The following is an 18,615-nucleotide window of genomic DNA, read 5'->3' as shown; positions in this document are numbered from 1 at the left end:
AAGATAACCTTAAATGACTTCTATTGTGATCTGGCGTTATATCAAAAATAAAATGAACTTGACGTTCAAGGGGGTGGGCCGCCCCCCTAAGAAAATGGTAGGGGAAACACTGGATTTGCAAAGCTTACAAATGGCTTTTTTTTTTTTGTCCAGTTCAGTACACCCTGGTATAGTATTAAAACCAAAGTGCAGCCACACGTCAGCTCTAAAAGCTGGAGGCGCTTTTATATTTCCCACCATGCTCACTCTTGCTTACTTCTGATACCGTACTGCTTTGCGTTTTGTTCATAGCGAGTTAGCAACATCTACTGGAGCGGAGGAGGAGGTCGTTTGGCACAACTTGGATCGATACTTGAGGTTGGACTATCGATACACTATCGTAAAAGAAATTATCGCGATAGTTATTTGTATCGATATTTTTGCACAGCCCTACAGAAAATCGCCTATTACTTTTACATGATGTTTTTTATGTAAAAATCTTTATAACATTATAAACCCATACACAAATGCCCATTCATTCATTGATGTATTCAAAATACACACCCTATACCCCATAAAGACAAATTAAAAAACAAACATACATTAAATTAAATTTAATTAATTCAGTAAAAGCCAAATGCTTCTCCCTGGAGTTTATTTCTCTTGTGAACTAACAATTTATGGACACTGAATGACTGAGTGAACAATTACATGAAGCATGACACCTTTCAGTAATTTGTATGGTATCTTTCAACATGCCTTCTGAGGTTGAGTCATGTTTATTTCATACTATAACCAATAGCAAAGCAGAAAAGGTGACTCTTCACGCTGCTTTGGCAAACTTTCAGTGTTGTATTTCTTCTGCTATGTTTTTTTTATTTGAGTGATGCTTATACAGTATATGTACACTTCATGGTTGTTTCTATGTACTACTTACAAGGATTCTGCAGGTTTTATGAGGGTTGATTTAAGACTTTTTTTTAAAGACCTTTTTAAGAACAACTAAAGGAAATTTAAGTAAAAAAAAAAATATATATATAAGCAATATAGTCTCTAAGTATAATGTCAAGGGAGCACATAAAGAGTTGTATTTATAGCAACATGTTAGGGTTGAATACCTCCGATTTAACCACTTCAATGTGGAAATAACTTTTACCTTCTGATCAGACCCATTGTATATCTATATACAGGGTGTGATTTGTAAAAAAAAGCAGGGGGGGGGGGTGCTTTTAAAACCTTTTTTTCTCTCTCCATAGGCGGAGGTTGAAAAAAACTGTTAGTGTAATCTGTTAACAACGCATATTATATACCCGCTTTTCTGTCTAACGTCACAATAAAAAAAAAAAAAAAAAACATTGTAAATTAGGCCTATTAATTGTAATGATTTCATTTCAAACAACAAATAAATTATACAGAGAAAGTGAGCAAAGTATCAACGGAGCATTTTGTAACTATTTGAAACTATTTACGAATTAGTAAACCACCGCACCGCAAAATGATTCACTGTTTCAAAGTGCTCCAATCGGATCACAAATCATTTGATTCAGAACGGGACTTTAATGCGCGTATCGCGAATCATTTGATTCAAAACGGAACTTAAAAGTATGTATGGTGAATAATTTGATTCAGAACGAAACATAGGAGCAGCTTCACGGGATGTGTTATCCCCACCGGGGATAAAAGAAATTTAGCAGAGGCAGGGATGGATAGACCAGAGGGGGTGGGTCGCATCCTGTCTATATACCTCTATAACACTGCTGTTTCCCCTGAATAGTGCTTAAACAACACTCTAAAAATGTATGTCAAAGTCCTGAAATAAAATACAAGCAATCTCAGTTTAAGTTAGAAACACTTCAAAATAAGCCTTCCTATTACGAGGTGATATTTGACTCAAAGTAATTTACAGGGGAATATTGTTTTTACCTTTGTAATGCCATTTTTGCCAACTTTATTTAAAGTATGTAATCTTTTATGTCATTTTTTTTACATTTCTAATTAAAACAACAGAATAATAACAAATAGCATAAGAATAAGTTACCAATCAAATGAAATCAATATTAACAAAATTCATTTGTACTACAGAGGTGGGACAGAAGAACACAAAAGTGGCTTGTAGGTGTATTTTCATGTTTAATGATGCTCAGAGGTTGTATGCATGCAATCAAATTTATAAATTAATGTTAAGATTAATGTTTCAAATAACATTTTGATGTTATATAGGGTCTGAAATTGAACTTGTAGCATGTATCTCATTTTGTAAAAAACAAAACAAAAAAAAGATTTTTTGTTGGAATTCTAGATCAGCTTTTGAGATGCTGTTCATTACCTCTCTGATCATCATCATCATCATCCAACACTCTTCTTCTCTTCTTTGACGTTTTCTCCTCTATACGATCACTTGAACACAAATAATCAAAATCACATTGAGTACAAATGTGAAGAAAGTCATGTTTAACGTTAACCTTCACAAACGTAAGTCACATCAGAAGAAAGTACATCACATAAAGAAGTACATCAATAATGGCACTAACCTTTGTTCCACAGTATCAGAACTGCCCTCACATGATGGAGAGTCTTCTAAATACAGAGTAAACAATTTAAATCACCTAAATTGTAATTACCAAATAAATAAGTGCTTAAAATACAGTAGTCAACATTTGAAGTGGCTCAAAAAAGTTAATCAAAGTTGTCCTAAGACAAGAACGGGTATTGTGTTGGTTTTTAATGACATCTTTGATGAAAGGTTTTGATCCACTTCAAATGTTGACTAGTATAGTTCACATGGTGAAATGTAGTTTCAACATAGCTGCAATTATGCATTTAAAACGTCAATGTTTGGCCTCTAAAAAAAGTTACAACATTGGCATCAACACAAATGTTGCATGCTTACCCTTTAAATTAGAAGGGGTACATTTCCTCTGGCGTGACAACAGCAAAGCTCTCAGTGCTTGAGCTCTCATCTCTTGATTATCATCATCCTCCATCTCAACAGAAAGACTGTTCTGCTCATTTCCCTCAGAGTCCCCCTTAGCTGCACTCTCTTCAACCAGGTCAAGAGATGCTGCAAATGTCCTGAGCTGATACACGCTCAGACTGGAAGAAATTCTCCAGAAAGATTCCTGATGAATAACACATTGAATAAGATTACAGCATAGTGTCCTCAAATAATCACTATTATAACAATATGGAAGCTTCTGAAAATAGACTATACTTGTGACAGTTTAAGTGTGAGGCTGAGAATGAGAAACAAAAAAGCCCAGACTAACCTGACCATCTGTGGGTGCACGGATACCAACTGATCGTAGAAGTTTTTGGAAAGTCCTGTTCTCCATAGCATCCTCATTCTCCTCTGTCAGAGGAACCAGTGCCACAGGATGAGAAACGCCTGGAGAAAAAGAGGCCATATTTTAAACGGAACTATTTTTGCACCTTCTGAAGAAACTGTGGAATTTCATGGGACACACAAAATACAAATCTTGTATGACTCATTGTTAGATGAGGGAGAAATACAAAATGTGCAGTGGTGAGGTCTCCAGGACAGGTTTCAGAGGCACTGATTTAAGGAGTTCATTCCTCAGATAGTTTTATCTAATAGCATAACATTTTCCAGAAAGCAAGCAACATTGAGCCAAACAAAAAAGGCTAACTAAATTTTTACTTCAGATCACTCACTACGGTGCAAGTTTAAACAAACTTAGTCTTGAAAGTTCAGCCTGAACACACTGATTTTCCACTAAAATGTTTTCTCTTGTATGAAGTGAAGGCTTGGCTTGTAATTCAGTGGCAGAGAATGTTAAACAAGGCCAAGACAAAGTGTGCGCTCATATGCATATACACTCATAGTGTGCGTACTACTGAAAAATCTCCAAAGCAAAATTCAAGTTGGCCGGACAGTGATTTATCTTTTCTGAATCGTTATTAATACCCAAGACACAGTTACACACTGCTTACACACAAAATCTTTACTTGTCACACAATTTCTGAAACCAGACACTCAAACACCAGAACCACACACCAAATCTGCAAAACCATACACTAATTCTCTTCCTTTGAGTTAAAACACTTTTTGCAAAACACAACACAATTCTCTATGCAACACACACAAATCTAACAGGACGCATCTTGAATTTTTTTTTTTTTTAACAACCAATCAAAATGCCACACTAATTCATCAGTGCTTCACACTAACTCCTCACTTGTGCAAACACTCATTGCTTTACTTAACACTAACCAATCATGGCTTTAGAATAGGCCTTGGAATAGGCTTTGGAATAATGACCTTTTTCAAAATTATGTTTGGTTTCTGTCCAACTACACGTTGTCAATTTTTGAACAGTAAGTTTAATGTTTTTTTTATTTTTTATTATTCTCTTCTGCTTACCAATCCTGCATTTATGTGATCCAAAATACAGCAAAAACAGTAATGCTGTAAAATATTTTTACTTTTTAAAAGAACTGATTTCTATTTGAATATATTTTAAAACATAATATATTGTAATATATACAAAAAGCTAAATTTACAGCATCATTACTCCAGTTATCAGTCACACAATCCTTCAGAAATCTTTCTAATACGTCGATTTTCTGTTCAAAAAACATTATTATAATAATTTTTATTATTATAATAAATATTTAAAACAAAACAGTACAGTACTTTCAGGACTTTGTGATGAATAGAAAGATCAGCATGTATCTGAAATAAAAAGCTTTTGTAACATTATACACAATTGTACACTGAACACAATTTTATATTAAATAAATCATGATAAAGACATTTATGTTACAAAAGATTTTAGATTAATGCTGTTCTTCCCAAATTTCTATTCACAAAAAAAAACTGAAAAAAATTATACTCAGCTGTTTTTAACATAATAATAAAAAAAAAATAAAAATAAATAATAATAATAATAATAATAATTATTATTATTATTATTATTATTATTAGAGAAGCAAATCAGAATATTAGAATGACTTCTGTTTTTGCTGTACTTTGGATAAAATAAATGCAGGCTTGGTAAGCAGAAGAGACTTCTTTAAAAAACATTATCTGTGTATCTTGTGTGATATATTTAAAAATACAATATTATGGCAAAAGTGTTTGCAACATAAGACAAATGATTTTGCTTTTAAGATTTTGAATGTAGTGCTTTATTTTGGAAGATATAAAGCATTTAGCATTTTGTTTGTGCAATTTTTGGATTTGTGTGTAAAATTTTGAAAAAAAAGTGAAAAGTTGAAAACAAACAAACAAACAAAGCAAACAGACTATTACATTAATTTACAATGGATTTTACATTACGTAAATATAATAGACTGAAATCATTGTGCTTGTTTCCATTTTGTTTGGTGCTGTTCATGACATTTGTCACACAATATACAGTAGTGGCCAAAAGTTTTGAGAATAACACAAATATTAGTTTTCACAAAGTTTGCTGCTAAACTGCTTTTAGATCTTTGTTTCAGTTGTTTCTGTGATGTACTGAAATATGATTACAAGCACTTCATATGTTTCAAAGGCTTTTATCGGCAATTACATGACATTTTATGCAAAGAGTCAGTATTTGCAGTGTTGGCCCTTCTTTTTCAGGACCTCTGCAATTCGACTGGGCATGTTCTCAATCAACTTCTGGGCCAAATCCTGACTGATAGCAACCCATTCTTTCATAATCACTTCTTGGAGTTTGTCAGAATTAGTGGGTTTTTGTTTGTCCACCCGCCTCTTGAGGATTGACCACATGTTCTCAATGGGATTAAGATCTGGGGAGTTTCCAGGCCATGGACCCAAAATTTCAACATTTTGGTCCCCGAGCCACTTAGTTATAACTTTTGCCTTATGGCACGGTGCTCCATCGTGCTGGAAAATGCATTGTTCTTCACCAAACTGTTGTTGGATTGTTGGAAGAAGTTGCTGTTGGAGGGTGTTTTGGTACCATTCTTTATTCATGGCTGTGTTTTGGGGCAAAATTGTGAGTGAGCCCACTCCCTTGGATGAGAAGCAACCCCACACATGAATGGTCTCAGGATGCTTTACTGTTGGCATGACACAGGACTGATGGTAGCGCTCACCTTTTCTTCTCCGGGCAAGCCTTCTTCCAGATGCCCCAAACAATCGAAAAGAGGCTTCATCGGAGAATATGACTTTGCCCCAGTCCTCAGCAGTCCATTCGCCATACTTTTTGCAGAAGATCAATCTGTCCCTGATGTTTTTTTTTTTTTGGAGAGAAGTGGCTTCTTTGCTGCCCTTCTTGAAACCAGGCCATCTTCCAAAAGTCTTCGCCTCACTGTGCATGCAGATGTGCTCACACCTCGCTGCTGCCATTCCTGAGCAAGCTCTGCACTGGTGGCACTCCGATCCCGCAGCTGAATCCTCTTCAGGAGACGATCCTGGCGCTTGCTGGACTTTCTTGGACGCCCTGAAGCCTTCTTAACAAGAATTGAACCTCTTTCCTTGAAGTTCTTGATGATCCTATAAATTGTTGATTTAGGTGCAATCTTAGTATCCACAATATCCTTGCCTGTGAAGCCATTTTTATGCAACGCAATGATGGCTGCACACGTTTCTTTGCAGGTCACCATGGTTAACAATGGAAGAACAATGATTTCAAGCAGCACCCTCCTTTTAACATGTCAAGTCTGCCATTCTAATCCAATCAGCCTGACATAATGATCTCCAGCCTTGTGCTCGTCAACATTCTCACCTGAGTTAACAAGACGATTACATTTTCATGGCAAAGAAGGACTATGCAATTCATCTGATCACTCTTCATAACATTCTGGAGTATATGCAGATTGCTATTATAAAAATTTAAGCAGCAACTTTTCCAATTTCCAATATTTATGTAATTCTCAAAACTTTTGGCCACGACTGTAGAGCATACAACTATACATTAAGTAAGAGAAAGTGCAATGCACAATATGGAATTAAAGTCTGTTGAAAGCTCCGGCTGTTATAGAAACAGTGTTCTGAAATGCAAGCATATAACTGCACATGCACATTTACTCGTTCAGCCTAAAAAAACCAGGATTTTTAAAATGTCATTTAAGCATAGAAAACAACTTTTATGAGACAGTTGTTGTCAGATTTAATTGATTTCAAATATGACCCAGAGTTTCTGGCTGTTAGGCACAGGCAAAAAGAAACAGGCATAGAAGGTCTCTTTTGCACCACCGTTTGACTAAAGTGGTGGAATTCGTTTTTCCTACAGTCACCAATACATATATTGAATACATACTATTGTTTATCAAGCTGCACAACTTTTAAAAAGTATAGTCATTAGCTTTACCCAACAGGAAGTGAGACATTTGATTTAATGTAGATTTTTTGAAAATTATTTTTTAAATCTTTTCAAAATTATGCTAAGACACCGAAGATGCCAAAGATAGATGCAGTGTTGCCGTAACAATGTATTAAAAAAAATAAAACAGGAAGTCTCTCATATCTTTACATGCTGCTTTAGATCAGATTATTGTTGTATGTTTGGTCGGGGTGGATAAACATGGATGTGTTTATTGTGGTTCAAATGAAACTGACATAATCCTATTATATTTACTCACTTAAATGCATATTGCACAGTGTTTTCTAAAAACACCAGTTTATGGTGGAATCGCTTCTTGTGCCTGTCGTTGCTACTTGCAGTTATATTTTCTAGTGCTTTTCATGTTCAGATATCATACTGTTTAACAATGCAATTTTAAACTGTAAATCACAATATAAGTGTATTATGCGCAAAGAGGTAGAACTACACCATTAATTGTTAAAAGATCTCGCTTCAAACACCCACACAATCTTATTCCTAAATGACGATGGTTCAGCTATGTCTATAACACCCATTTCATATGCACAACATTTGGCTAAAAGACAAAGGATCTTTCTAATTGTTCAATTCTTTATTGGCTTGTTTGGATGTTATGAGTTCTTTAGATATATTTAGTCCATCTTATGTCAAATGAGACTGCTTCTACAGCAAGAGAATAATGCCTACTTTTATGTTATAGCACCACTGACCCTATCCACTGTGATCTGTGAATATGTGAATACTATTACTCTACAGATCTGGCCATTAAAAATGCGTCTATTTTCACACGGCAGCCTGCAATTCGGCACGCGTGATCACGGGTCTACCTGCAGACACTTTTTCAGATTTTTTTTAAAACCGTTGTTGCGCTTCATATAATATCCACCAGGTGGCACAAGGAACAACATTCTGTAGCCAAACACCATGGCCAGCTCTAGGGAGTGTTGGTCACAAACACCATTGTTAACAATAGTTCAATGATTCCGTCTTGACTGAAGGTATGGTTCAAACAAACAGCAAAAAGCTATTCATAAGCAGGTGCATCTGTGACACATTAAAAACAGCTAAATTCGTTTTCAGGGATTAATTGTACACAAGTAAGAAGCAGCATAAACATCAGAACGTCACGCACAGAGCTTGTGCACAGAGAAAAACCTAATAAAGCTATATATAATGATAAATAAAATAGGCCCATATGCGAAATATATTTTTCTGAATGAATAATAAATTAACAAAACGAAAGAAAATAAAATTAACAAGTAGCAGCCTATATGCAGAATTTCAGGCAATTTTAGTGACACGCTCTTAAACAAGCATCTTGTTTCCATTTTTTTTTTCCAAATAGGCCTACACATCTGTTTTTTTTATTGTGATTGTACACACAAAAGAAATATGTAAAATAGCATAGTTTTGAACAATGCCTTATTCTTGAACGAGTATTCAAAGCTGTATCCACTTTAATAAAGGGGGAAAAATCAAGTAATAATGCCGGCGGCGCAGGCAGTTAAATAACTCGACAACTTTCATCTTCAGAACAAAATACATCATACATTTCAACGTTTTAAAGCAACATCAAATTAAGATATGTCTGAGAGGTAGTTCGTCTTTCTCTTTTTTTAATATATACAATTTTAGATACACTGACAATTGATTTGAGTAGAGAGGAGAAATTTAAACTATAGTTTTTATAGAGTTAATTTTTTTATTTAATTTAATTTATTATTATTATTATTATTTTGTATTATTTTGATTTGTGTTTGCGATTTTGGTGCTGTACATCATGATGGCGCGCTGCCCATGCCCTTTTTTTTTCTAAAAAAAAAAATAATTTAAGGAAAAGTGACTGTTTACAGTTAAACCGAAGTTCTTCCGGCTGTGGTGGAGCGTCAGGGTGGACATACTGGAATGTAACAATGTCTAAAGTTGTTTAAAAATGTCTAATCATTGGTTAAAGTGAAAAATGAAAATATAATGTACATTTCTGGTTACTTGAATAAATAAGCTTTTTTGGCATTGTTGTTGTTGAATCTGCTGTTATCAAAAACATAAAATAATGATGAAAATAATAAAAAGTCGTTTCGTTGTAAAGTCGTTGCCATATTGATGTGTACAAAGATGTAGCAATATGAGATCCTAATAGTCTATTTTGAGAATAAAGGCATAAATTAAATTAAACTAAAAACTGCAGAGCATTGTATTTTAATTGTATGCGATTCATAAAATGCTGTGCAACAAATGAGTAACAGCGCAGATATTCCTTGCGTTTTGGACTTTGAACCCTGGCAATACTTTACGGCTTTCACAACCCTTCAGATTACAAGATCTAACCTCACAATTATTTATGAGAGGGGGTCGTTCGTGTCACTTTTAAACTTTTTAAACTTGCCATTTCACCTTTCACCTTCCCCCATGAATATGAATGAAGGTGAGAAGAGCGGGCTTGGCTCCAGGGGGGGGGGGGGGGGGGGGTTTAAACCCGGATGCATTTCAAAAATAGGTTGTGATGATTTGAGAAGGCAAACTGATCAAACAGACTATGATCAGTCTTCCGCTGGGCGCTGTTCATTAAAAAAATAAAAATAAAAAACTTATATTTAATGATCAAAAATGCTCCAAACGTTTATCTTAATGAACTAAATAAAAAAAAAAAAAAATCTCTTTTATACCATTTTATTGATTGATTCGTTGTAAAATAATTGTCCTTGTCCTTGAAATAGGCTATAGGAAAGCTGATCAGAGCTCTGGAATATACTAGCCTATATTAAATAAGGATTTTGCCTTATTCTGTGATGTGAAACCATGTCAGATCACAAAAGAAAGTTATTTCAAACAATCGACTGATGTTATTAAAATGTTCTCTTTAGACAGCAGGTTTGTAAACAGACTTAAACCCATGCAAAAATTCATGCACGCGTTCTATTGAGGTAAATTTGAACGATTTTATGACTGATTTTTCCATACGTTCGACACAAATGCCGCACTGTACAGCTCTGGTGCGTCACCCCAGTTATGTAGACAGAAGGTGTGTGCGGCTTGAAGTTGCGTTGCGCACACTGATCGGTGTATGGTCGCAAGAACGATTTGAAAGCTTGCAGAACTGTCTGCGTTCTATAGCTCTGGTTTTAAACATGGAGCTTACTGCGCAGCGCAACTTCAATTCGAACGCACCTAAAAACTCAAATGACCGCGGGGCCCTCCCCTTAAGACGGGGCCCTAGACGACCGCCTGTATCGCCTGTTGGACGGGCCGGCACTGTTTGTCGTGGCCACGAGATATAAACTCGTGGGAACGTCATATTATGTCGTAGGCACGAGATAATTTTGTCGAAGAAAACAACATCCTTATGTCATGACCACGAGATGCAATGATGAGGGAACGACATCCATTTCTCGTGGCCAAGTCTTCTTATGTTGAGGAAACATGCATTTCTCGTGGCCACGAGTTTAATGCATAAACAAACCTGCCTGGCCATAGTAACCCAGGATTGTCAGAGATAGGTTTATTAATATTTTGTTTTGAGTTAAGAAATTACTATATTAATTGTTATAGAAATTAATACAATATTAAATTATATAGGCGATGCTGTATATGCGAATGCTGTCTGTGCGCGATGTAGACAGAATTCACAAGTTTATCATGAATAAATATTACATAAAGTACTTCAAATTAAATAGCCCAACAAGAAACATTTTATGCATCCCACAGTCTTGTCCATTAACTGGCCTTCTTTTTTTCCGTAATATTTGTATTATTCGTTTATATTTGTTATTTTCACCTTCATTTTGATGAAGACAAATTGTATTATTAAACGAATAATACAATTATTATGGAAAAAAGAGGATCAGTTAATGGATAAGACTGTGGGATGCATAAAATGTTTCTTGCAGGGCTATTTAATTTGAAGTACTTTATGTAATATTTATTCATGATAAACTTTTGAATGCTGTCTACATCGCGCACAGACAGCATTCGCATATAACTTAATATTGTATTAATATTGTAACTTAATATTGTGTTAATTTCTATAACAATTAATATAATCATTTCTTAACTCAAAATAAAATATTAATAAACCTATCTCTGATAATCCTGGGTTACTATGGTCACGCAGGTTTGTTTATGCATTAAACTCGTGGCCATGAGAAATGCATGTTGTTTCCTCAATATAAGTAGTCGTGGACACGAGAAATGAATCTCGTTCCCTCATCAATGCATCTCGTGGCCACGACATAATATGACGTTCCCACGAGTTTATATGACGTTCCCATGAGTTTATGTCGTTCCCACGACAAACATAAGTGAACCGAAGATGTCCCCTCCAGGTCACCGTACAAAGGAGTCTTTTAGCTTGCAGCGATGCTTGCTGCCGCTTCAGTTCAGAGCGTTACATGACTGCCCCCTACTGATCATGTCTTTCCTGTGTCAAAGTATTTTCTGTGATCCCTCAGAATACACCGGCGTCACGTGTAGTGAATTTTACAGGAGACTCATCTCATTTTAACTTGGCCCACCTAGGGATGCCAATTATGTAGTGAGTTCTGCTTTCGCCCACTAGGAAAGCGAAATAGTGCAGTGATGGGTACTCGTATCACCGATGACGTTATGATTCTTGGATCACATGTCACTTAATGTGCGGCTATGAGTACATCACATAAGAAAGATTGGTGGGATATCTAGCTTGTAGAACCTCTCACTGTATTATCAACACAAGGAAGACACAAGTGTAATAAAATATATTTATTAACAAATGATTGAAAAGAGTAATCAACTATTAAATGAATACAATAAATGCAAAAGGAATAAAGTGCATAAGATGCATAAAATGTGATTCAGTTGGGTGTTACTATGTCATAGCTATGTTATCTTATGGAAAGATAAACTGTTGCTACTCCAAAACAAATAAGGTAAAGAACCTTATTATGCATCAAACAAATAAACGAGCTATTATTTGTTATCAACTGCAATCAGCTATACAATATCTAATGTAAATTAGAAAAAACAAATACTGATAGTACACAACAATGCCAAGGTCTCTGGAAGAGGATTGGAAGTGATATTTACGTTCTCTGTGGTTGATTGAGCAGTCCGGTGGCGGTGAATTCTTCCACTGGTTCCAGCAGTCAGTGGGAAAAGGAGCAGGAATCCGTTTCGACAGCCTTGAGCATGAAGCGCTGTAGGATGCTGATCTCCTGGAGCACCAAAGGGTCCTAAGATCTGGAACACGCAGATGTGGCCCTGGTGTAGGTGCTGAAGGCCCTTAGATTGGAACACGCAAGCAAAGGCGCCTGAAGTGAAGGTTTGCTTGCTGGAGCTTAACCTTGTTGCAAATGTCTGTTGGTCTTCTGCCTCTCTCGGCTAGAGACACAGAACTTGGTCAATCCGCTTTGTCTCTCTCGGATGGAGACTTAGGACGTGCTGCATCTGTGGTTGCCTCGCTGGACGAAGACTCTGAACGTGGAAAATATCTCTTTCCTTACAGACAGAACGTGGTCGTATCTGCTGCTGCCTCAAAGCTGGAGACTCGAAGCGTGGAGCGTCTGTTTCTGTCTCTCTGGACAGTAGGCTCAGAATGGTTGTGTCTGTTAGTGTCTCTCTCTTGTGGAGCTAGAGACTCAGAATTGTAGTATTTCAGCGAGAATCAGACAATTTAGGAGACTCGATCAGAAGTTAAAACACTTTTACATCTACACACTCAAATTCCACAAGAGGCCTCCGTCATAAATCTGACGTTTCATAGCCTGACGCCAGAACGCCAGCCTGAAGCAGACCTAACTAACCAAGAACTTGCAAAATTAACACAAAGACACTTCTTCATAATCAAATCCTTCGAATAAGGAGATTGTCAAATTTGGAGCAAGTAACCAAGATTAATGGTCAAAGAGATGCACATTTTGAACATCACATGATTAAAGTCATTAGCGATATGGTTGGTTTTCCCCCACACACAGGACACAACGGAAATTCCTTCCCTAAACTTTTGACCTCCCAGCTTAGAGAACAGACCCTCACAAAAGGGCACAGAAAACTGTCTATTGATGTACATATGCACCCAAAATTATGCTTAAAGGACTCATGAGCAACTCATCATTTCTCTGCATAATTTCCTATTCATATATGTAACCCATACATTTGTCTATTATGTTTTAATCACTCATTGTGTATGTCCCTTTTGATAACTCTTGAATAGTTTAATGGTTTATATTGATGTTTGATATGTCCGAGTTGGAAATCGCATTCTCAAAATGTTCCTGTAATTCAATTCTTTGCGAAATGTATTATAGTCTTGTTATAGAAATCATGTCCAAATTTATCTCTGCAAAGAGCGGGAATTTGGGATCACGGGACTAATAAGATAACATTGTGATTTGTGGTTTGGAAGGTGAAACCAGCAGCCCACCGGAGTTCAGCCAATGTTCTAATTGGTCAAGACATCATTTTGGGAGGTGTCCAAAGGCTGAGTTTAAAAACTCAAGGACACCCTCAAATCTCTCTCTTATCTCTTTACTATAAGCTCTCTTACGTCCCTCACGCCGCGTCTCGACGCCGCCTGGCCTGCATGCCAGCCTCCTCATCTAAAGGAAACATGAGGAGATCATTCCACTTCTGTTTTTTTCTTTAATCCCTTTTATTTCTTTCCGTTGAGAGTTTCGTTTCTAGTTAAGTTTGTGCAAGCCGCGACCGACCTAAACGTCTGCGCTGACCTCAACTTCAACAGCACGCAACTCTCATATCCAGCCAACGCCCAAGCACACAAAGGACCACAGAACCAGCCAATCAGCAACCTCGGGAAAGCCCCCTTTTTGAAGCGACGCAACCAAAGGAATTCCCAAAGGCAACGCGCAAGTAACCTCCAGAATCTTACTGAACTGGTGCATTTTGATATAAAGTTTAATAACCTCTTTGAGAGACTCAATACGAGGGTTAATTAAGTGATTGATGGTTGTTCAGGTCTAAGCAAATGCATATTGCTAACTTGGGACTTCTTATTTTCATTCCTTTAAACTCATTCTTTCCTCACTTTCTCTTTCTGCAACCTGTGTGAATGCGTGTGTTTATGTTAGTTTAGTTTGTATGTGTTAGGTTTATCCAATAAATTCATATTTTTATTAAGTATCTTGTGTTTCGTGCTTACAAGTTACTGCCTTAAACTGCTGATTTTGCTACTGTGCTAATATATAGTGTTTTCACTATATTCTGGATAGTAATATCCATTGCAGAGTTCCTGTTAAACGGCTTGTGAAAGAATCGCGGGTCGACTCTGAAACAGCCGTAAAACAGCGATTCTGTTCAAATTCCCTATTGAATCATATTCGATTCCCTTTGAGCTAAATTATAAATTATTATGTAATTAATCCCTATTACAATCTTACAGAATGAAGGTATCTGTAGCTGCCTTCCCTGAAATGGGCCGCAGACTCAGAAAGAAGTTTGATCTGTTATCGTCCCCTGGACGTGCCGGAGACTCAGAACGGAGGTGTAGCTGTTATTGTCTCACCCTTGCAGGTCAGACTCAGTACTGGTGTAACTGCTATGTCTTTCCCCGATGGGACTCAGACTCAGTACTTAGTTATCTGTTGCTGCCTTCCCTGTAACGGGCTGCAGACTCAGAAAGAAGTTTGATCTGTTACTGTCTCACCCTCGCGGCCTAAGACTCAGAAATGGTGTAACTGCTATGTCTTTCCCCGATGGGACTCAGACTCAGTACTTTGGTGCTCTGTTAGTGTCTCTTCCTTCACAGGCTGCAGACTCAGAACTTTGTAACTGTTATGTCTTACCCTTGCAGGTCAGACTCAGTACTTTGTTAGTGCTCTGTTAGTGTCTCACCCTGCTGGGCCTCAGACTCAGAACAAGGAGTGTCTTTTGGAGAGGTACCTTTATACCTTTTCGATGAGGAGGAGATTGCAACTTGGTGCTTCATTTCCATGCTGTGATTGGCTGGTTCCATCAGAGCGGGGGACATGGGGTAGCCCACCCTTCTTTCCTCTTGTGGAAGTCATTTGCATAGTCCAAACACAGAGTTAGAAAAGTGTCAATAATGTTTTACTGGTGCATTTCTCACTTTCCAAAACACAATCAGAAAACATTTGGTCATGTAATGAACACATTAAGTTCAAACATGATGGGAAAAGATTGAACTGTCATGCATGCATTCATTTGTCCATTAACAGCTGAGTTTGTGTAAGATGTTGCACTACACATCGCTGTCAGTGATAATACTTATTTCTCTGAATAAGTATAAGATGTGTGTGTTATGGTTCACATCAGTTCAAGGTTTGAAAACATAGTTATGAATGGATTTGGATGGATCTTTGTGATCTCTCTTTGTTTCACCCACTGCTGCTGCGTCTGGAGATCCTAAGGAATTTTTATGACCGTCACAGGACCAAACCTTAGGAAGCAGTTTCAAGGTGGGTGAAGGGCAGAAACTGCGTCTTGACCAATAGGAAGTTCTGTCCTTCCCGGGTTTTTGTCCCAAAAGGTGTCTGGCAGTTGTCCTGGCATCCTTATCTGATGGCGTTGGACAGTTTGCTTATGTTAGTCCACCAAGATCCAATCAAAATGTAGCAAACTTTTGTCCACTATTGTGGCCAGGGAGGGGCCCTTGCCATAAACTGGGCCCTGGAATGCGTGGTCCACTACACACGCGAGACCACTTTCCTTCCCGCGCGCATTTTAAATGGCCAGATCTGTAACTGCAAGCAGATGTAACCAAAGCTTTAATGCTGCCTTCATGTGATATGGGAAAGATGAAGCTTTCCACTTGTGAAGTGGAAATTAACAGTGTGTCGTGTTCAGGTGCTTTTGTTGTCGTAGCGAAGAGAAACATGGCGGACTCGGAATTTGTCCTCACATGCTACTTTGGTAAAACAGACCGCATAAAATAACATGTGAAAATTGCCTCCTTCAGAACACTGTACCGCACAGCAGACAACACGTTTAAATAGCGACATTATTAAAATTCTTTATGCCCCAGCATTATGATGGCTACAAACTAACCAACTAACTAACCAACTAAACAGCAGAGAACTTTTAACATCATGCAATGCTTACCATTCAGTATAGTTTCATTGCTGTCCGCCATGTTGAGAGGTCAAAGTTTATCCCATCTCGGCAGCTCGGGTATCATAATAAATTTCGAGCTTTCCAGTGGAAATTACAACGTGAGTGGGTGTTCATGTGCAATTTCGATGTCGGATTTTGGTATTTACCATAATTACGATAGCACATGAAGGCAGCATAAATCACCAATGTTTTATGTACTCACCATCCTCTTCACGATCATCAGCAGTTCTGTTAAGGGAAATCTGTAGCCATAGGACAGGCCCTGACAGACCTGTAAACACAAAATACCACGAATGATCTCAGCCTTGACTTAGAAAGAATCTCAAAATAGTGTTGGGCGATATGCTCAATTTTCATATCTTTCTATCGTCAGCCTGTGAGATCGTCGTTACACAATATTACTGTGCAAATTTATTTAATTATTTATTTACTTAGCCCTGCCGGAATGTGAACCATCTCCAGACTGTTTTTAATATGACTTAATTTGTAATTAACATGCTAAAAATGTGATTGAAACATTGTAAGTTACTTATTATAATGCTTACATTTCCTTAGTTATGTAAAAAGCAGCTACAGAAAAATGAGCAAAGAACATTTACATTATCAAAGAACATCACTGACTAGCCTTGCCTAACGTGGGTTTATGCACTTTGAAAAACACTCCCGTTATAATCGGTGAAGCTGTCTATACCGTATGATGAAAAAATGTCTTACCCCTTATTTAAGCGGCCACCGGATCTGATCGCGGCCACTTTAGTCAATGCTTTTGTTTATACCAGCCGCGGCAAGTTTCTGAAGTGTCCCAGAAATGGCTCTCTGCGCTGCATTGCTAAAGTTATGCGCCTAGTCTATTTTTGACGGATAATAATAATAGTCTTGCTATCGTCAAAGGCATCATCAACAGGCGATATCTCTATCATCGATACACGATACTATCGTCTATCGGCACAACCACAATCTCAAAATCATCCCTGATGGTACTTACCTTGTTGCTGTAAAGTCTGGACCATGTTTCTCAGACTATGAATTTTCTCCAAAGCAGTATTTCTACTCATGCTCTTTCGTTTTTCTTTGGCCGAGTTGCCAACATGCTCTTCATAGTTTTGTTCATCTTCATCTTGATCAGACTCATCCTCCTCTTCTTCTTCTATATCCAGTTCCTTCTCCTGTGACTCTCCAGTCAGATCAAAGAACTCTTCCTCTGTCTGAAATATATATACACACACACATACAAAAATAATTGTATGTCTGCCAAAAGAACAGCAGCTACTGTAATAACTTCCAGCCAATCAATTTAAATTATTCATTTAAAGTAGTTATGTTACATATACCTTAACCTGACATTTACCTTAATTTTATCATTATTTTACACTAGACACTAGTGTTGATGATGGCAAAGGTAATCTAAATGCAATCTAAATGCAAGTTTAAAAAATGGTTTTGAACAACCTTTCAGTAGATACACAGTCCTTGAGGGGCCTTCACATAACCTTAGCAAATTGCTGTAAAAAAGCCAATTATCTTTTGGTATAGAAATACTAAAGGCCTCACGCAGGCCCTCTGACGTGTTATTGTCCATGTATCTGTGACATTCAGATGCCAAGCCATGCCTGGGAAGTCTTGCTACTTGGTTGCTACAGTGCCTATAGAAAATCATCATACCCCTTTGAAATAGTTACTTTATTTGTCATACAGACTGAAATCAAACCCCATTCCAAATAACTTTTCCTTTATTTACGATTTTGGTCATCAAACCAATGAAAGAAAAAACAACAGTTCTGCAAATTATTTAAAAAAACTAGAATAACAGAATTGGAAAAGTCATCAGCTCCTTGATTTAATGCTTCGTAGAGCCACCTTTTGCTTTAAATACAGCCATCAGTCTTTTTGGATATGTCTGTACTAGCTTTGCACACCTTGATTGGAGAATATTTGCCCATTCATCCTTGCAGAATTGCTCAAGTTCAGTCAATTTCTGTGGTGAGCGGCAATGTACAGCTCTCTTCAAATCCATCCACAGATTTTCATTTGGATTTAAGTTAGGGCTCTGACTTTCCCACTCAAGGACATTTACCTTCTTATCCTTAAGCCATTTCGTTGTTGTTTTGGCAGTATGTTTAGGGTCATTTTCATGTTGGAAGGTGAATGACATGCCCATCTTTAGCTGTCTAGCAGAGGGATGCAGGTTTTCCTCAAGAATTTATGTAGATGTACAAGATGTACTTGGCAGCATCCATTGTCCCTTCAGTCCTGACTAATCACCCAGTCCCAGCTGAAA

The 18,615-nt window shown here is 37.3% G+C and overlaps 1 protein-coding gene across 1 annotated transcript in view; it reads right to left on the bottom strand.

Annotated features, from left to right (window-relative positions):
* Positions 1–18,615, bottom strand: part of timeless (timeless circadian clock) — a 71,055-nt gene that overhangs the window by 2,710 nt on the left and 49,730 nt on the right. Inside the window, exons 10-17 of the mRNA XM_073825530.1 lie at positions 18,412–18,505; positions 17,323–17,542; positions 16,540–16,608; positions 15,147–15,257; positions 3,246–3,364; positions 2,870–3,098; positions 2,511–2,556; positions 2,306–2,376 (exon numbers count right to left, since the gene is read on the bottom strand). Coding sequence (XP_073681631.1) covers positions 2,306–2,376; positions 2,511–2,556; positions 2,870–3,098; positions 3,246–3,364; positions 15,147–15,257; positions 16,540–16,608; positions 17,323–17,542; positions 18,412–18,505 — 959 coding nt within the window. The remainder of the gene's footprint in view (positions 1–2,305; positions 2,377–2,510; positions 2,557–2,869; positions 3,099–3,245; positions 3,365–15,146; positions 15,258–16,539; positions 16,609–17,322; positions 17,543–18,411; positions 18,506–18,615) is intronic.

The sequence above is a fragment of the Garra rufa genome, chromosome 20 (genome assembly GCF_049309525.1).
Source record: "Garra rufa chromosome 20, GarRuf1.0, whole genome shotgun sequence".
Taxonomy (NCBI): domain Eukaryota; kingdom Metazoa; phylum Chordata; class Actinopteri; order Cypriniformes; family Cyprinidae; genus Garra; species Garra rufa.
The sequence above is the reverse complement of the archived record's forward strand: the minus strand, read 5'-3'. Positions and strand labels throughout refer to the sequence as shown.